Here is a 20,974-nt window from a genome sequence, read left to right on the forward strand (position 1 = left end):
TGCACTGTCGATTCGTACTTTTATTCACAAACAGGAGCACCCCATCTCCCACGCTCCAGCCCCAGCCTCTCCGGCCCCGCCCGGGCAATGGTCGAGGTTGTTACGTGCTAGGACCCGGGCGCGAGGTCGGCGCCGCCATGTTACTTTCTGGTGGCCCCGTTGGCGAAGGCAAAGGGAAGCTGCGCGGCCGCCCGGAGTTCCGGCCCTTGTGCGCAAGTGCGGAAGTGTGTTGGCGCCGACTGCGCTCAGTTTCCGGCCGGTGTTTCCGCACCGGCCGCCCGTAGACGTGTAACGGACGGTGGGCCGCAGCCATGGCCGAGAGGAAACCTAACGGTGGCGGTGGCGCCGCCTCGGCCTCCTCGTCGGGCACTAACTTACTTTTCTCCTCCTCGGCCACGGAGTTCAGCTTCAGCGTGCCCTTTATCCCAGTCACCCAAGCCGCCGCTGCCTCGGCCTCCCTGCTCTTGCCCGGAGGTAGTAAGCAGATGGAGATCCGGTTGGGCAAGTGTGGGCGGGGGACGTGAGGTGACGGGTCGGACAAGAGGTTTTTCTTTGCCTGGATCCGACCCTCTGCTACCTTGTCAGGGCAGTTAGTGGCCATATTTGAGTAGCTTCGGGACTTTGGGGTCTTGGAGGCGGGGGCCAAGCTCTTCGTTAAAGGGACTGTTCAAGTGCTGGCCACTCCTCACGTTTTTGTTAAACATAGCCAGGTGCTTGCAGGGAAGGTAAAATAAATTAGTCCCCCCTCTCCTCGGGTACAGTAGACTATCTCTTAGGATAGGCTCGTAGTACTTGCAAAGCAGAGGTATAGAACACAGTCATCTTTCAAGGCCGTGCCTCATTTTCTGTTAGAAGCTCTTGCTTGTTCTTAGGTACCACTCTTGTGTTCATCTTAGCACTTTGTACGTATCTTTATTAGTGTCTGCGGAGCTTGCATTTTCATGATTATGCGGCATAACCCAGAGCTGGTGTTTAGGAGCACCGACTGTATTCCAACCCTAGCCCTGGCAGTAACTTTCTGTGTGATGTCAGGCATGTTACTTCACCTCTCTGTGCTTCGTTTTCCATACATGTACAGCCTCCCAGGGCTGTCATGGGAATTGAATTGATTTTTGTGAAGCACTGAATATAGCGTCTGGCACATCATGTTGCATAAACGTTTGTAAAGTTAGCATGTCTGCCTGTTTATTTGGACTGTGAGCTGTGTGAAGTTTGCAGCTATGACTTATTTACTTTTTTATTTCTAGGATCTTGTTTAGTGCCCAGCACATAGCTCCTCAGGAAATAGTGAATATTTTTCTCTTGAGTAATTTATTCTTATTTGGAGGACCAAGGAAAGTTTCATGGAGAGGTGAGAAAGGGCGAACCGGAGCAGTACACAATGGTTCTCCTTCTCTGGTGTCACGTTTCTTCTTGGTGCTTACCACTTGACATGTCCACGTCTTTGTTTGTCTTGTCCCACTAGCTTGTCCCACTCTCTCCATGAGAGAGCAGGAGCTTATACCTAGAACACATCTTGGTATGCTGTAGGCAGATTGTTTTCTATAGAGACTTGAATGAATGAAAGGGTGGGAGTTAGGAATATGTTTGTCTTGTTTTGATAGTGTGGCTGAAAGGTTCCACATTACCATTTTTGCTGGAGGACCAGCATGGCTGGAGCAGAATGCTTTTGGAGGTTGCAGGAATAAATACGGCTCTACATGGGATTCTCTTACCATCCTCTGCTTCACAAATGTTTGGTTCATGCCCCTGCTCCTTTATAATATTTTGTTTGTCACTGTCAGTAAATGGTTAACATCTTCATTGTCAAGTACAGTGTAACTTAACGTGTCTTGAAAGCTATTGTTTCTTGGAGATGGTTTATTTTTTAATAAGAAAATTAGTTTTAGAACTAAAATTCTTTAACAAATATTTTTCTGCCTTTAACAAAGATTTGATCATTAGAAGTCCATTCAGTGAATTTCCAGAGACAAAAGGAGAACCGATGGCATGGGAAGCAGCGATGAATCACTGTCAGTGAAAGAAGCATACAGGAAGCAGTTTCATTCACTCAGCAAACCTGGACTGAGCAGCTTGTTTGCCAGGCCCTGTTCCAGGCGTCAGAGAGATAGAGAGGAGCAGATAGCATTGTCCCCAGTGACTGCACACTTTTACAGACATGGTGTTCCCAGCTATGTAAGTAGTTGTGGTCCAGGTTTGTGATGGCTAGAAAGAGGGATTGATAGGCTGCTGTGAGAGCCGTGGCTGTCAGGCTGGCTGACCAGGGAGTGGACATCCCTTAGACCTTCAGAACTTTACAGAGGAGGTGATTCTTGAGCTGAGTGTTGAAGGATACATAGAAATTAGGAAGTCTGGGGAGACAGGCATTTGTAAAAGTCTGGAGGTGTGAGAGAAACCTGCAAATTTGAGGTAGTGAGATTGTAAAAGGAGCCCGTGAAGGGGGACAGTTAAGATGATGGTCGAAGTTTATTCAGCTTGAGTTGTATGCGTCTGAACCTGCCAAAAGTACTGAGGAAGCATCTGGGAAATAGGTTCTGGGACACATACGATCAGTCTCAGTTTGGGACAGAGTTGGGAGTGTCACAAGTATACAGGCGCTTATTAGAGATATGAGTCTTGATGCCAAAGGTGTCCACACGTAATTATAAAGTGCCCCTGAGGTGAGACTGGCAGCTTGTTGAGATCAGTATTTTGTTTGTAAATGATGCTAATCAGAGAAAAGTTTCTTGTATCAGATTGATCCCAAGTTGCTTTAAAGGATGAAGGACACCACAGAGGTTTTCCCCCTGCTTTCAGATGTTGAGAGATGAACTGAAGTCTGAGTCCAGGTGAGGTTCATGGGAATGGAGAGAGAGGATAGAAACCGGAAATGTATCAGAGAAGTAGAATGATAAAAGCAGAAAGGGGGCCTTGCTCAGGAAGTGATATTTTAATTACGAAGAAACAGTTCAGAGGGGTATTTTGAATAGTGGAGTATCTCAGTTAAATTGATGTGTGAAATATAACTGGGAGCAGCCTAACAGCTGAAGGCCACATTCAGCAGCAGAGGTCAAGAAGGAGCTCAGAGCTTGAAAGGTCACACTTTGGCAGGTTTCAAGGACAAGGGACCACAGCCTACCTGTGTGTTGGGAAGGGGTCCACCGTTCCGATCTGCTCTGTGCCTCCAGTGGTGGGAGATTAGAGAGATTTGAAGATAAGGGGTTGAGATGGGAGAAAGAAAAGGTTAGGAAGAGAAAGGTGATGTTCCAAGCTAAGGACTCATAAGAGTTTCTAAGGAAAACTAGACGACTTTTTAGGCCGTGTAGAAGGAAAATACTATTTTACAACTTGGTAGCGAAAGAGAGAATAAAATAATATAGTTTGGTGCCAAAATACCAACAGTGAAGATCAAGTTTGGCAAAGGGAAGTGAGAGACCTACCCTTTGTTAGAAATGACTTTTTTTTTTAGTGATTGTCATTCTCTAATGACGATTACCTGGTTGTGATACTGTGTGGTTTTAGGGATGGTAGTGAATGGTTGACCTACTTTGCCTCGGGAATGCCAGCACCTCATGTTCACTTGTATAATGAGTGCTTTGTAGGTAAGAGCCCTGACATACCTTTTCTTGTCAACAGAGTTAATATCTGTACTTTAGCTTCTTGTTGTTACTGTATACATAAAGTTCTGTGTATTTGGGTAGCAGAATAATGTTTGAATTGTTTCTTACTAGGAAAAAAAATCATTCAAAATAACATCTAAAACTAGTAGGTACAAATTTTGTTTCCATTTTTTGAAAAATTCTCCTGTATACAAATATGGGCTTCCCTGGTGGCTCAGATGGTAAAGAATCTGCAGAAAGGCAGGAAACCAGGGTTATATGCAAATATGTCTACATAATTTTTACATGTCTACCAAATAAATAGTACATAACTATTTCTATTTATTTTGAGAGTATGGAAAGGTATGTATCAACATATTAAAGGCATTAACAGTGCTTGTCTCTGGGAGGTGAGCTTACGAATGAGTGCAAGGGTTCCCTCCTTTTGTTGTTTCTTACTGTTATTTTCTAGTTTTTCATTTCAAAGAAAAAAGTTTTTCATTATTGTCTTTAAGGCAGGAATGTAAGTTTGAACAACAAAATCAGAGGTATAATTGCTAGACCTGCCATATAGTATCTTGTCCACAGAGTGACAGCATCCCTTTAAACCATGTGCCCTCCTGTTCCCTTGCAGAGGATTCCACCGATGTGGGTGAGGAGGACAGCTTCCTTGGGCAGACTTCTGCTCACACATCTACCCCAGAGACATTTAGTTACTTCTCTCAGGTATCAAGTAGTAGTGATCCTTTTGGGAATATTGGACAGTCCCCGTTAACAACTGCAGCAGCATCAGCTGGACAATCAGCCTACTCCAAGCCCCCAACGGCTCTGCCTTTTACAACTGGATCCCAAGATGTGTCGAATGCATTTTCATCATCCATTTCGAAGGCACAATTTGGTGCTCCACCTGCTTCACAAATGGGAATAAATCCTTACCTGCCTTCTCAGCCTAGTAATCTCCCTCCTTCGAATTTTGGGAGCCCACCACAAGGAACGCCCCAACAAGGATACAATCCATATCGCCACACGGCCGTAAGCAGCAGGGCTAATCCTTACATTGCACCACCACAGCTGCAGCAGTGCCAGACGCCAGCTCATCCCTCCCATCCTCCGCCCTCCGCACCCCCCGTTCAGATGTACCAGGTGCCTCCAGGATCTTTGCCGCCGGTATGAAGACATGCTTTATATCATTAACTGTAATTCTAATCCCTCTCATTTTTACCTGTGTTTTGATGACAAATTATTTTCAGACTTTTTTTTTTTTTTGTAAGCTATATGTTTTGAAGTAAACAGTCTTTTAAAAGCTCATTAAATGGTTCATGTCTTAGGTTATATTTTTCTATTTATGGAGATAATTTATTTTAATGCATTAACCTTATGTCAGTATTACCAGATTTAATGTAAGATACCAATAACAAATGTCGTCTGGAGATATGTGAGAGTTGAAGGAACTGTTATCAGTTTCTCTTTTTTAAATTATACTGTCCAATCAAAACACTCAGTTGCTGGGACTAAAATTGACTACTCCAATAATTTATTTACATTTATAAAGTTTGAATCTAGACAGACTGTCTCAGACAGATGATGGAATAACTTTTGCCTTGGGTAAATTTTATGAAATTCCTTTATGCTTCCTCCACCTCCCACCCCCCACCCCCACTAATTATTCAGCTGACTTCCAAAGGGAAGTGAACTGAATCAGAAAAAGGGAAATGATTGAAAGGAAGAGTTAAGAACCCAGTGTGGCAGGGATAGTGGTACTGTAGTCAGTGGTGATAGAGAATGGGCTCCATTTTACCATCTAGTCTAAATCATACCAGTATACAAACTCTTGGTAACTGTGGATTTCAGCAGATTGGTAGCATGTAATGTAAGTATACTTGTTTGCTGATGAAATTTTGAAGAGTTCTGATTAAAAATGTTTAAATAATTTTAAGTAAACCATTGCAAAAATAAAAAATAGGACAAAGAACACCCAGTACTCTAACCCAGGTTCCCTGTCCTGAGCATTTGTTCTCTCCTTCGTGAACATGCACGCTGACATGTGTGGGAGCATCCTCTCCTCCCCCGTTCCTTTCTCTCGCTGTATATTTGCAGTTTTGGGGGGAAACATTTGCAGATCAGTTACATACATTATAGGGCTTCCCGGGTGGCTCAGCTGGGAAGAATCCACCTGCAGTGCAGGAGACCTGGGTCTGATCCCTGGGTTGGGAAGATCCCCTGGAGAAGGGAGCAGCTACCCACTCCAGTATTCTGGCCTGGAGAATCCCATGGACTGTGTAGGCCATCGGGTCGCAAAGAGTTGTATACAACTGAGCAACTTTCACTTTCACTTACATACATTATGATTGTTTACTCCTAGATATGTTAGTGTATATTAATATTTCCTAAGAATAAGAATATTCTTTTGCTTGACCACAGTCATCAACCTCAGTAAATTTAACATTGGTGGAGTATTTTGAAATCATTTTTAAATAAAATTAAAAAAAATTGTATTCTGCTTTTAAAAGTATTTTTACTGCACAGAATTTGAGAAATGACTAATAGCCAAATGAGTAAAAATTGCCACGAGAAAACCTTGTTTTTAGTTTTTATGTCTGTCTGATCTTTTTTCTAGATAAACATAGTTTTTCCTTGGTAAGCATTATATATGTGTTTTATGTCCACATAGTTTAGATGTTAAGATTTTTTTCTAAAACATTTTTAATCTTTCTAGAGAATTCCAGTATATGAGTAAAAGATGATTTTTTAAAGTCAGGTTTCTGGTAGGTCTTTGGATTGTATCCAGTGATTGTCTGTTATAAATCCTTGTAGGTAAATTTTTAGTTAAGTCTTTAGGATGAATTCTTAGAAATGGAATAGGTAGGTCAAGGAACATGCATTATTTTTTATTTTATTTTATTTTTGGCCATGCCTCATGGCTTGTGGGATCTTGGTTCCCAAACCAGGGATGACTCCAGACCCTTAGCAGTGAAAGCAGCAAGTCCTAACCGCTGGACTGCCACAGAATTCTCGAGGATTATGCGTGTCTTAAAGATGAAATAAATGATAGGCGGTGTACTGCTGGATTGATTTCTATAAATGTATTAGTTTACTTTGCCATCAGTGTGAGAAAGCCCTGTTCACTTTCCAGCTGGCGTGGGGTTTTGTTATATTTTTTAAAAAATTTAAATTGCTCTGGAGCTTAGTTATTAAATAACTGTCTAGAGAAATATTAAGAATAATTATTACTAATGGCAGTTTGGGTCTGCAGCATACACAGAATTGTTCCTTTGGTCCTGTCTTTTGTCCCCCCCAGATCCCTCCTCCAGCGCAGGCAGGGTTGCCCCCACCAGTCCAGCAGCAGGCACCTGGCAGACCTGCGGGACCCCCTGTGCAAGCGCCACCTCCTTTTCTACTTCAAAACCAGTATGAACCTGTCCAGCCCCACTGGTTTTACTGCAAGGAGATAGAATACAAACAACTATGGATGCCTTTCAGTGTCTTTGACTCTTTGAATCTTGAAGAAATCTATAATTCAGGTAAGTGTGGGTCCTGCATCATTTGTATCTGATTTGAGGAAGAGTGGAATGAGGAGTAAGTATCCATGGCCTCCTTTTCATGAATGTCATCTTCTTTAATCCTGTAGCCCTCACCAGCCTCTGTACCTTAAGGTGATGATACTTTTAATAATACACTGTATTCTTAAGTTCTGGGTTATTTGAATAAGGTATTTGAAGACATATTTTAATAAGTTTTTGTTTAAAGGTATTTTAAATCCAAGAAATAGAGTAGTTCATATAATCCAGGTGTCTGTTTTCTTATTTCCTTTATTTTTTTGTAGCTAGAGGGCAATGCAGGAGACCTGGGTTCAATCCCTGGGTTGGGAAGATCTCCTGGAGAAGGGAAAGGCTACCTACTCCAGTATTTTTGGCCTGGAGAATTCCATGGACTGTATAGCCCGTGGGGTCACAAAGAGTCGGACATGACTGAGTGACTTCCACTTACACTTCATATGGCATTTATAAAGCATTTTCTATGGAACTCTTGTTCCTTAAGAGTTTTAAAAATGCTATAACTACATCCATCTCTCTCTCTCTTTTTTTTTTCCTGGAGCAAGAACATCCATCTCTTGAGGTGGTGCACAGGAATAGGAGGTTAAGACTCTGAGAAGTTTCACTATAGAAATAGGTTTTTTTGTTTATCCTAAAGATATTTCATCTTAGGACTTAAAAATCACCTATTCTTTATGGAGAATTTGCTGGTTTGATACATAGAGAAAAAGCCTATCAGTTATTGTAATTATTTCATGATGCTTTTATATTTTACTCTGGTTATTTCTTCTCCATTTAAGAGAGTCATCATTTTGAGCAGCACAGACTAATCTTAAAATTCTGTTTTTGAATAGAAATGAGCTTTGTTTTTTGTCTTTAATGTTAGACAAGTCACCATATTCATTATTTATTACTTTTAGATCTACCTTGTAGCTGTTCAGTTAAAGTGTGGGCTTTGTTTTCCAGTCCAGCCAGACCCTGAGAGCGTGGTCCTTGGCACTGATGGAGGGCGCTACGACGTCTACCTCTATGACCGGATGCGGAAAGCCGTGTACTGGGACGAGGAGCCAGCTGAAGTGAGACGCTGTACTTGGTTCTACAAAGGTGACACAGACAGCAGATTCATTCCCTATACCGAGGAGTTCAGCGAGAAGCTAGAGGCACGTGGGCTTTGTTCCTTTATGCCTTTCTTTAAAACACATGGCCTCTATACATTGGAGCCTCATGTACCACCTCTCACAGGGGAGTGGACTTTATTTACAGGACACCTCATCTTGATCCAATGCACAAAGAAGACTACTTTTTAAGTAATGTCATTTTTCTTGAAGTGCTAATTGTGGTTTTGGTGTCTGAAGATACAGTGTTGTTTGGGGAACATTACAGATCTAATATAATAACATATTGCATCAAACCTTCAAAAGAACTTAGGCTGCTGGGATCTGCTGCTACTGATATATGCCAAGCATATGGATGTTTTTCAAATTAATATTCAGTAAAAGCATTTATGAAAATAAACATAAGGATAGGAATATATGTTGTCAGACTTTTTAACTGTCTTAAAACTGGTGGTTAATGTTGCTTTACATAATAGTGTTAATTCATTGTTAAAATTTTCTTAATAATTGAGTAAATATTTGAAATGTTAATTTGTCTGCATACATGGGCATGATAAAGGACAGAAATGAAAAAGACCTAACAGAAGCAGAAGAGATTATGAAGAGGTGGCAGGAACATAGAGAAGAGCTATACAAGAAAGATCTTACTGACCTGGAGAACCACTGTGGTGTGTTTACTTACCTAGAGCCACACATCGTGTAGTGTGAAGTCAAGTGGGCTTCAGGTCGCATTAGAAGTATAATTGACAGGCAGTGAACTATACGTATTTATGATATGTATATGATTCAGAAAGCTTGGGCATATCCATACACTTGTGAAACCACACCACAAACAAGTTAGTAAACCTGTCTGTTGTCCCTTTTTGCCTTTTCATACTATTCATGGGGATCTCCTGGCAAGAATACTGGAATGGGTTGCTGTTTGCTCCTCCAGTGGGCCATGTTTTGTCGGAACTCTTCACTCTGACTCATCTGTCTTGGGTGACCCTGCATGGCATGCCTCACTGAATTATGCAAGCCCCTTTGCCAGGACAGGGCTGTGATCTGTGAAGGGGGTCCTTTAAGAAGAAGTGGCAAGAATACACAGAAGAACTGTACAAAAAAGGTCTAATGACCTGGATAACTATGATGGTGTGGTCACTCACCTAGAGCCGGACATCCTGGAGTGTGAAGTCAGTTGGGCCTTAGGAAGCATTACTATGAACAAGGCTGGTGGAGGTGATGGAATTTCAGCTGAGTTATTTCAAATCCAAAAAGTTAATGCTGTTTAAGTGCTATATCAAATGTGTTAGCAAATTTGGAAAACTGAACAGTGGCCACAGGACTGGAAAATGTCACTTCAATCCCAGAGAAGGACAATGCCAAAGAATGCTCAAACTGCCATACAATTCTCATTTTACATGCTAGTAACGTTATGCTGAAAATCCTTCAAGCTAGGCTTCAGTAGTACGTGAACTGAGAACTTCCAGATGTACAGGCTGGATATAGAAAAGGCAGAGGAACCAGAGATCAAATTGCCAGCATTTGTTGGATCATGGAGAAAGCAAGGGAATTCTAGAAAAACATCTGCTTCTGCTAAAGCCTTTGACTGTGTGGATCACAGCAAACTGGAAAATCTTAAAGAAATGAGAATACCGGCCTACCCTACCTGTCTCCTAAGAAATCTGTGTTTGGGTCAAGAAGCAATAGTTAGAACCAGATATAGAACAGTGGACTGGTTCCGAATTGGGAAAGGAGTACAACAAGGCTGTATATTGTCACACTGCTTATTTAACTTATATACAGAGTACAGTATGCTCAATGCTGGGCTGGATGAAGCACAAACTGGAATCAAGATTGCTGGGAGAAACATCAACAGCCTCAGATATGCAGATGATACCACTTTAATGGCAGCAGAAAGTGAAGAACTAAAGAGTCTCTTGAAGAGGGTGAAAGAGGAGAGTGAAAAAGCTAGCTTAAAACAGCATTCAGTAAACTAAGATCATGGCATCTGGTCATATCACTTAATGGCAAGCAGAAGGGGAAAAAGTGGAAGCAGTGGCAGATTTTATTTTCTTGGGTTCCAAAATCACTGTGGGTGGTGACTGTAGCTGTGAAAATACTGTTGCTTCTTGGAAGGAAAGCTATGACAGACCTAGGCAGTGTCTTAAAAAGCAGAGACATCACTTTGCCAACAAAGGGCTGTCTAGTCAAGCTATGATTTTTCTAGTAGTCACATATGAATGTGAGAGCTGGACCATAAAGAAGGCTGAGCACTGAAGACTTGATGCTTTCAAATTGTGATGCTGGGAAGACTCTTGAGAGTCCCTTGGACAGCAAGGAGATCAAACCAGTCAATCCTAAAGGAAATCAACCCTGAATATTCATTGGAAAGACTGATTCTGAAGCTTCAATACTTTGGCCACGTGATGTGAAGTGCTGACACATTGGAAAAGATCCTGATGCTGGGAAAGATTGAAGGCAGAAGGAGAAGGGGAGGCAGAGGATGGGATGGTTCGATAGCATCACTGACTCAGCTGATATGAATATGAGCAAATCTAGGAGATGGTGAAGGACAGGGCATCCTGGTGTGCTGCAGTCTGTAGGGTTGCGAAGAGTCAGATTAGCAACTGAACAACAATAACAAAGAAATTAATAGACAACTCTAAACTTTAGTTTTCACCTCTGTGTAATGGGGATAATGTTATTTAGGGCTGATTAAAAGCAGTTGATCAAATGAGGTACCGTATGTAAAATGTTAAGTTTGATAATCACTTAGTATATGAGATCTGCCATTATTGTTATTTTTATTACTATCATTGTTAATAATTTTCTTCCACACTTTCTCTTAATGTGACACAGATTTGTCTTACTGGATTGTATATTGTTTCCATTGTAGGCTGAATATAAGAAAGCTGTAACCACAAATCAGTGGCACCGAAGATTAGAGTTTCCAAGTGGAGAGACAATTGTTATGCACAATCCAAAGGTAGTGATATTAAGATATTAAAATGCTTAGGTTTTAAAAAATTATTATTTTGCTGAATGTGTTTGATAAGTGTTCATTTTTATTCTATAGTAGGGATATATTTATAACAAATGCATTGCATGGATGATAGAAAAATAAATGAAATTTAAATTTCTCTAAGTTTCTGTTTGTGGTAGCACATTAGCTAAATGTTTTTGTATTTGACCCAAGGTCTGCAGAATTTTCTGTGAAGGGTCCGAGAGTAAATATTTAAGGCTTTGTAGGCCATGTAGTCTCTGAAAGTGTATTGGTATTTAGGCAGTATGTAAACCAACGGGCATGGCTATTTTCAATAAAACAAACAATATTTCAATTAAAACAATATTTCAGTATTTTCATTTGCTTATAAAAATGAGTGGTAGGCCAGGTTTGACCTGTGGCAATAGTTTGCCTACCTTGCCCTTGAGAGTGGTTTGTTTCAACCTTTACAGTAAAAATACATTCTTTCTCTTTTATTGGGGGGAGGGAGAGGTTGATGTTAAAGTATCATTTTACTTTTTTAATTGAAGTATAGTTGCTTTATACAATATATTAGTTTCAGGTGTACGGCATTGTGACTCGGTAATTTTATAGATTATTATACTCCATTGGAAGTTATTACAAGACAGTGTCTGTAATTCCTTGTGCTGTGCGATATATCCTTATAGCGTATCTATTTTATATATAGCAGATTGTGTCGCTTGATCCCCTACCTCTATCTTGCGTTACTCCTTTCCCTCTCCCTAGTTGTTAAACCGCTTTTCTTTTTTTGTTTTTTTAAATCTAAGAGTCTTTCTGTTTTCCTATATACATTAGTTTGTTTTCTTTTTTAGAGTCCACAGGTAAGTGACACAGTATTTGTCTTTTCTGACTTAATTTCACTACACGTTTTTTAGGTCCATCCATGTTGCTGGAGATGGAAGAATTCCATTCTTTTTTATGACTAATATTCCATTGTGTCTGTATATTTCTCTGTATCTGTGTGTCTGTCCAACATCTTCTTTATCCACTTGTCTGTTGATGGACACTTGGATTGCTTTCATATCTTGGCTGGTGTAATTAGAACTGTTGTGACCTTTTAAGTTTTTTGGTTTAAGTTTATTACTAGGTATTTTATTTTTGAAGAGATTTTAAGCAGAAATTTTTCTTTTTCTTCCTCTTTTGTTCATTATTAGTGTATAGAAAAGCAGCAGGGTTCTGTATATTAATTCTTGTGTTCTGCCACTTTACTGAATTCATTTATCAGTTCTAATAGTTTTTTGGTGGAGACTTTAGGATTTTCTGTATACAGTGTCATGTCATGTGCCAATAGTGATAGTTTTACTTCTTCCCTTCCAGTTTGGATGCCTTTTGTTTCTTTTTCTAATCTGATTGCTGTGGCCAGACTTCCAATACTATGTTAAATAGAGGTGGCAGGAGTGGGCATCTTTGTCTTGTTTCCAGTTTGGAGGAAATACTATCAGCTTTTCACCACTGAGTATGATATAGTGGTAGGTTTTTTCATAAATGGCCTTTGTTATGTTGAGATATGTTCTCTCTGTACCAACTTTGATGAGAGCTTTGTCAGGAATGGGTTGAATTTTGGTTGTTATTTCTCCTTTTTCATTTCTTATTTTGTTTAGTTGTGTCCTCTTCTTGGTAAACCTGCTTAATGGTTCATCAATCTTGTTTTTTTTTTTTTTTTTCCAAAAAACCAGCTCTTGGTTTCATTGCTCTTTCTTATTTATTTTGGTCTCTGTTTTATTTATTTCCTCTCTCATCTTAATTAGTTCTTTCCTTCGGCTGACTTTGGACTTCATTTTTTCTTCTTTTTCTGATTCCTTTAGATGGTAGATTAGGTTGTTTGAGATTTTTCCATATGACACTGGACTAAATTTAATACAGTTGATTTAACAGAATAGTGTATGTCTTCCTGAAAAGTGATAGGTAAGTCCGTTTTTGACATTGAAATTGAATTTGCACTTTGTTATTTAGAGGATTTTGTGTTTATAAAACAGATTTCCTCTACTGCAGGTAACTTTTCTTTAATTTCTTACATGTAAACCTGAAAGTTTGTTATATTTTTAAATCAAGACAAACTACTTCTCATTTAGTTGTACTATTTTTCAAAACAAGCATTGGAAATAATGGTATTGACTTGCTTAATCTTAATGGTTACTGAACACCAGCAAGACTGCTAGAAAACTGATTTTGGAGGAGCAGTGTAAGTACTTGATTTATAAGCTATACTATAAAGTAGTTTATTGTGTATTGAAATAAATTAATTTATAGTGGAAATGGATTTAGTAGTGAGCTCTGTCATAATCCTTTTCTGTATCTTGAAGGTTATTGTTCAGTTCCAGCCTTCCTCAGTGCCTGATGAATGGGGGACCACACAAGATGGACAGACAAGGCCTAGGGTTGTAAAGCGTGGAATTGATGATAACCTTGATGAAATTCCTGATGGTGTGTATAATTTGTTAAGGATCAAGATCATTTTTAAACTTTTCTACTTTAAAATGATGAGAAAAGCAAACAGTTATTAGGATTACCTGCCATATTTGAATGAAATGAAACAATCTGAATGATTATTCAGGTTAAATAATTGAATCAATCTACAATCTAAATGAAATAATCAGAGTAAAATAGTGGATTTAGCTTGAAAATGTTCGTTATAGTGTGTATAAATCTAACAAAGAGAAGGATTTTTGAAAAAGATTGTAAGTTTTATATTGGCAGATTGCTTCTCCACATGGGGCTTAGTGCCCTGGGCAGTTCTGGAGAAATGACAAGGTTATGGAGCCTCTAGAGGTACAAAACTGATGGTTGTCATTGGCTCATAGCTTCTCCAGTGAGCTGCTTTCTCCACTCCTTGGTCTAGTTCACTGATTTATGCCAAGATGGACTTTGAGCTTTATTCATCTAATTTTGGCAAGTTTGTGATGACAAAAGGGTTATTGAATATTGCTACTTGTTTAATAAAACCCAAACCAGTCTCTAGCTTGTGTATGTTTGTATGTATGGATGTGTACATGTCTGTCTGTCTTTTGCAGGAGAAATGCCTCAGGTTGACCATTTGGTGTTCATGGTCCATGGCATTGGACCTGTGTGTGACTTGCGCTTCAGAAGCATTATTGAATGTGGTAAGTGTTAGTCACTTTATTTCATGAAATGATTTGAAAACTATTAGAAGAACGTTAAGCCTTTATTTTAAAGTGTTTCCACCTGTATACTGTTGGCTGATGTACTGTCAGAAGAGATTGAACTGATCACTGGGCAATACTAATTTGTACTTGTTTTAATCTTATGACATTTGTCACTCGTAAAGTCCTAGACTGTGAAGAATGAGCAGGGATCTTGGAAATAATTTAGCCCTTCTGACACCCTCTACCTGAACACTTTCAGCTACTAGGAACACCTACACGTTGAACTGATTTTTGGTGAATTAGTTGTGAGAAGTTGTTTAAAGGAACTATGAATTTGCCTGTTTTACATAAATAAAAAGCTATGAATTTTATTTTTTTATTTGTAGTAATAGTTCATATTTATTGAATATTTGGAATGTGCTAAGTATCTTGCATGTTTTGTATCATTTAACCCTCATAATAATCTCTTGAGGTATAGGTGCTGTTACTGTCATCTTTACTGTTAGGTAAGGAACTGAGGCCCAGAGTATGAGTTAACCTCTCCTGTGTCTCAGTCTGGCAGGTTCTGGAACAGGTTAATTTGATTCCTGAGTCTACCCACAGTGCATTTCTGCCTGCCAGTAGTGGTAGTTGAGCTAATATTTTTCAGTCATTTATCTATTTCTGTAAAATAATGGAAGAACTTCTTAAAGATTGGTTTTTTTTTCTTTTCTGAACTAAATTTTGTCATTTTTTTTCCTTTGAAAAGTTAGTGTTACAAAAAATACTGATATAATTGAGGTGATGGCTGATTGCTTACCAAAGTAGCAAAATTTAATCAAGTACATTTGTCTTCCCTGATTTTTTTTTTCTTTAAGTGGATGATTTTAGGGTGGTTTCTCTAAAATTGCTGCAGACACATTTCAAGAAATCTTTAGATGATCGGAAAGTAAGCAGAGTGGAGTTCCTTCCAGTTCACTGGCACAGTTCCTTGGGTGGAGATGCCACAGGTGTTGACAGGTTTGTGAGTTTTGATAACTTGGTTTTCAGGTTAGTTAAGCTTAGATTCAAATTTTAAACTATCATATAAAGTAGTTTATTATGACTTCAACAAGTACACTAAAAAGCTTTGATTATGTATTTGCACTGTTAAGCTTATATGCTACTTTGTATGTGTGCATGCCTAATTATGTATGTATGTATGTATGTGGTGTGTATATTTCTGTTGTAAATATTTAAAAGAATCTAAGAAAGTTAAACTGGTTTTAAAATACTTACCTATAGCATTTTTTTTTTCCTATAGTGTTTCAGACCTGGGGCTGTCCTGTACATTTTAGCATGTTGAACAGTACCCTTGGCTTCTACCCTCCAGATAAGAGTAATACAACCTAACCTCTGATTTAACAACCAAAAATGTCTCTAGTGACTGCCAGAGGTGCCCTGGTGGCAGAGTTGCCCCTAGTTGAGAATCACTGGTTTAGATGATTGTTTCTCAGTGGAGACTCTTCTGGCAGGACAGTTGTCATGAAAGACTGTTGTGTGTATTGTAGGCCATTTAATATCCTTAGTCTAAATGCCACTAACTGCCAGCAGCACTTACCAGGCACTGTGACAACTAAAAAGGCCTCCACTCATTTTTGATTGCTTCCAGTTGGGAACCACAGATTTAGGAAGTATTTCTTCTAGGGACACAGAGCTGATAATATACTTGGATTTTAGTGAATGTCATGATGTTTCAGGGCACATGTTTTAATAAAACTAACCTACGAATATTTTATCATGTGAGGCCCTGTACAGAGGATGAGCTGGTTGGATGGCATCACTGACTCCGTGGACATGAGTTTGAATAAACTCTGGGAGTTTGTGATGGACAGGGAGGCCTGGCATGCGGTAGTCCATGGGGTCTCAAAGAGTCGGACACAACTGAGCGATTGAACTGAACTGAGGCCCTGTTACGGGGCTGTTTTCTTTCTCTCTGGGTGTTCCTAAAGTGTGCTGTGCTGTGTCCTGAAATATGACCAACTCAAATCAGGAAAGATTTTCATTCTTTTAAACTCCTTTCTTAGTTTCTTGCCACATTCTCTGTTGTCCTTTGCCACCTACAATTGTTGTCAAGTATCCTGATTTCCAGTAAATTGGAAGAAAAAGGTAGGCTTTCCTCTTTAAAAATGAAATAAAGATCTTTGTTTTGGCCTTATTTTATATGATGACTTTAGAGAATCCACAAATTCACAGGATAGTTATAGACACAAGTTGATAATGTTTTTGGTTTATCTTGATTTATTTACAATACCTCTGACTGAAATCAACTCATAATTAGTCTGTGAGTTTTTTTTTCTCAGTGTATTTTCAGGATTCATAAACTCATATTTAAGGTAGTTACTAAGTATACTTTTTTCTTTCTAAACAGGAATATTAAGAAAATCACTTTACCAAGTATTGGTCGATTTCGTCACTTTACCAATGAGACCTTGCTAGACATTTTATTTTACAACAGCCCCACCTACTGTCAGAGGATTGTGGAGAAAGTGGGATTGGAGATAAACCGTCTGTATGCACTCTTCATGAGTCGGAACCCGGACTTCAAAGGCGGGGTCTCCGTTGCTGGCCATAGTTTAGGTGAAACTTTTAAATTTCCACATTTAAAGTACAGTTTTTGTTGAGTCATCACTGTTTTCAGTGTGGGTGACATGGTTCATTAGAGATCTAGAATTATAGATTTTCAGTTTTATAAAGGGTAGAAGTGAATGCTTTGAGTTTACATTCTGCCTTTTGCTATTCACCTTTCCTGTTGCCTAGGAATAACCATGGGGTCGCTAAGAGTCGAATGACTGAGTGACTTCCCTTTCTCTTTTCACTTTCATGCACTGGAGAAGGAAATGGCAACCCACTCCAGTGTTCTTGCCTGGAGAATCCCAGGGACGGGGAGCCTGGTGGGCTGCCGTCTATAAGATCGCACAGAGTCGGACACGACTGAAGCGACCTAGCAGCAGCAGGACTGCTTTATATTTTAATTTATTCTGCTATTCAAGAATATTGATTATCAGATCTTGATGAACATCTAACTTTATGTGACTTCCACTTGGGACTTTGAACAGTAAGAGTAGGAGAATTTAATTAATGTTATAGAAGCACCTAATACATTATAAAACAACAAAGCAAAATGCCTTTTTTTTTTTTTTTTAAGGCTCTTTAATATTGTTTGACATCCTGTCTAATCAAAAAGATTTGAACTTATCAAAGTCTCCTGTGCCTTTTGCTGTTGCTAATGGAGTTGTGAAGCAACCACATTTTCAGGAAAAGCAGGTATGGCCCACTAACATCTAGATTTAGAGTTTGAGCCAAAGAGCTTTTCAAAATCTGAACTGATTTTATGTAACAAAACTCCTTGAGGTTTACAAGTATGATGGAACCACAGAGCTCGTTTGAGTTTCTCACTTGTCTTCCTTATGGATTATACATTTAAATGTGATAGAATGTTTATGGTTTGTTTAAAAAATGTTAATTAAATTATTATAAGGAAATGAGAGCATACAAATTTAGTAATTTCAGTAATTTTCTGAATATTCAAATTTGGAATAACAAACTACTAAAAATTAGGATTTATGTATGGAGCAGAATTAAGATTTTTCCATAGATCGGAAGATGTTTTATGGGAGTTTTTCTGAATTTTGTAATGTTCTCCCAACTTTTTTTTAAAAAGATACCCGAAGAGCCAAAGCTGACGTTGGATGAGTCTTGTGACCTTGATGTTGAAAATGAAGAAGTCCTGACTTTGCAAGAAACTCTGGAAGCACTTAGTCTCTCTGAATATGTTAGCACTTTTGAAAAGGAAAAGATTGATATGGAATCTCTGGTACTGATGATAGTTTGATTCATTTTTGTCTGAAACTGTTTTTCCTGTGTATGAGATGGAAAATTATTAAGATTTAAACCCTTTTATATCACAATGAAAGCAGAGACTTAAATGTTTAAAAAATTGAAAAAGATCAGGAGAACTTAAAAAATAATCTGGGAAGACTTTTCTAAGTAAAACAAAACCCACAAGCCATAAGGAAAAAGAAATTGTGTAGTAGGGGGTGCCGTAAGCAATATCTAAAGGCCAGTGATAGGTTAAGAAGACAGTTTGGAGCACACTTGTAGACAGAGCACTTATTTCCTTATTATTCAAAATTGCTACAAATTAACTACATAAAAACCACCAACACAGTAGGAAAATAGGCAAAGGATGTGAACAGATGTATATGGAAAATAAAATAAGCAACTTCTTATCAGGAAACTCAAGAAAAATATGAATTAAAAGTGCAGTGAGATTTTTTTAAACCTGTCAGTTTGGCAAGAATATTAAGAGTTTGATGTTCATACACTGTGTGGCTGGGATAACAGGAAATAGGTACTGATACATACTGGAGTAAGAGCATAAATTGGTACAACCTCTGTAGAGGGCAGTCCAACAATATCTTTTATTATTTTTCAAATATTTATTTATTTGGCTGCACCAGGTTTAGTTGCAGTATGTGGGATCTTGTTCCCTGACCAGGGATCAAACTTGGGCACCCTGCATTGAGAGCGTGGAGTCTCAGCCACTGGGCTACCAGGGAAGTCCTATCTTTTAAAATACAAAGAATGCATACACTTAGCCCAGCAATTTCACTGCCAAGGGTATTTCCTATGAAAAAATTCTCACATAGGAGCATTTCCAAGGATACTCACTGTAGCACTGTTTGTGATAGCAGCTCCTTAGGAACACCTGTGTCCACTAGTAGAGTGCCAGTGAAATCGTTTATGGTGCATGCACACAGTGGCGAACCCAGCTGTTGAATGAACGGGGCAGTGCCAGAGGGAGTGGTGTGGAACAATCTCTAAGGTTTGTTACATGAAAAGACCAAAATTCAGACCTGTTTGTGTATAGGTTTGTTGTTCAGTCACTAAGTCATGTCCTACTTTTTGTGATTCCTTGGACTGTAGCGCCCCAGGCTTCCCTGTCCTACACTGTCTTCCAGAGTTGCTCAAATTCATGTCCATTGAGTTGGTGATGCGTATAAATCACACACATGGAAAAACACGGGATGCCGTGTACGCATAAGATATCTCTGGATGGAGAGCAAGTGCCTGCAGTGTCTGCTCAGAGGACTGGGTGGTTGGGGCGGGTGGAGGGAGGAGACTTTATTTTATACTTAACATAACTTCTGATACTGAACAGCCGTGCATGTTAAAAATTAAGAGAATGATTTAGATGTGGAGGCTGAAGATTTTACCACCTAAATTAGTTCATAATTAAAAATTACTGAGGGTGGGGGTAAAAAAATTAAGTTGACTAGGATATTTAATTACCTTAGATGATACAGTTTCTTTTCATAATTTCCTTTTTTCAGTTTCAGTTCATGTATCATTAGATTGACTAATGTGCTTGTCTGTTTTCTTTTAAAGCTTATGTGTACAGTGGATGATCTGAAGGAAATGGGGATACCGCTTGGACCCAGAAAGAAGATAGCTAACTTTGTAAAACATAAAGCTGTCAAACTGGTAAGGTTCATTTCTGCTCCTAAAAGAAAACACAACTTAACTCTGACTAGCTTGTTTATATTTTGGAAATTTTTGTTCATACCATTATGGTTAGGCCAGTTACTGTGCTCCCTGCCCAAGGGAACAGTAATCGAGTTGATGGAAGCCCAGACGTGGGAGTCAGCCAGAACAGGGTTTAAATTCTAATTAAATTCCAATTCCTGGTTTTCCTGGGGATTATCAAGGTTCAGGTTAAAGGACTTTCAGTTTTTAAATTGGTATTTGCGTATTTCCCAGTGCAACATTGAATAAGTGCTAGATAAATAGATGAGCTGGTGACCCTAATTTCCAGTTCAACTACTCATTAACTATATATTCATGAGCAATTTGCTTAACTTTTCTGGTCCTTGGTTTCCTTCATTTCTACATTGGGAGTGATAATGCCTTCCTTACAGGATTGCAGAGTGGATGAAGCCATGCATATATAGCTAATCAGCCAATAAATATTAGCCCATTTTCTGTCTTTCTAATCCTTCTCACCATCTAAAGAGATAAAAAGAACATACACATACATCTCATTAAATAATAACCAAAAAGCAAAAATTGTCAGCAATCCAAAACACAGCAGTAACAGCAACAACTAAAAAGCATTTAAGAAGAAGTAAAACAATTGGGAATAACTCACTTGTTTAATTTTCATTGAGTTAACTATACAGAGATTTTCTGTAAACTTAGAAAAGTTGGTAGCATTTAGAGTAGGTATTTTGTTTTTATTGTACATTAATTAACATGGTCTTCATTGACCCTTCCATCATTTAAACTTTTGTGGTTCTTTACTTTGGAAAGAACTTAACATGCCCGTTTATGTGTAATACGGTTATAAAGTCATAGGACAGAGCTGTTGTGATTAGCTAAGTAGTTGAGTTGTTTGGCATTTTCTGAGTGTGTCTTTTGGATCAGGCACGTGCTGGATCCTTGGGACCTCGAGATGAACTGTGAGGTCTGTGGTCTAGCTAGAGCGGGAGATCTGACCACAGAGAAAGTATTGGTCCCCTGACAGCTCTGTCAGAGCCAGGTAAGGCCTGGCCGTGGGAGAAGGGACAGGCTGGTGAGGGAACACTTCCCCCAAGTGTTGGTGAATGAACCTGAAGGA

The 20,974-nt window shown here is 39.0% G+C and overlaps 1 protein-coding gene across 3 annotated transcripts in view; it reads left to right on the forward strand.

Moving 5' to 3' along the window:
* The first annotated feature begins 231 nt into the window (after window positions 1–231).
* The window catches only part of LOC120873872 (SEC23 interacting protein), a 38,454-nt gene continuing 17,711 nt past the window's right edge, over window positions 232–20,974 (forward strand). For all 3 annotated transcript variants that reach the window (XM_040254874.1, XM_040254876.1, XM_040254875.1), the window contains exons 1-12: window positions 232–474; window positions 4,213–4,745; window positions 6,877–7,099; window positions 8,078–8,271; window positions 11,105–11,194; window positions 13,537–13,657; window positions 14,245–14,334; window positions 15,195–15,336; window positions 16,727–16,935; window positions 17,504–17,622; window positions 18,020–18,172; window positions 19,747–19,842. In XM_040254874.1, the coding sequence (XP_040110808.1) occupies window positions 312–474; window positions 4,213–4,745; window positions 6,877–7,099; window positions 8,078–8,271; window positions 11,105–11,194; window positions 13,537–13,657; window positions 14,245–14,334; window positions 15,195–15,336; window positions 16,727–16,935; window positions 17,504–17,622; window positions 18,020–18,172; window positions 19,747–19,842 (2,133 nt within the window). In that variant the 5' untranslated portion in view covers window positions 232–311. The remainder of the gene's footprint in view (window positions 475–4,212; window positions 4,746–6,876; window positions 7,100–8,077; window positions 8,272–11,104; window positions 11,195–13,536; window positions 13,658–14,244; window positions 14,335–15,194; window positions 15,337–16,726; window positions 16,936–17,503; window positions 17,623–18,019; window positions 18,173–19,746; window positions 19,843–20,974) is intronic.

Source organism: Oryx dammah, unplaced genomic scaffold (genome assembly GCF_014754425.2).
Source record: "Oryx dammah isolate SB20612 unplaced genomic scaffold, SCBI_Odam_1.1 HiC_scaffold_14, whole genome shotgun sequence".
In the NCBI taxonomy this organism is placed as follows: Eukaryota; Metazoa; Chordata; class Mammalia; order Artiodactyla; family Bovidae; genus Oryx; species Oryx dammah.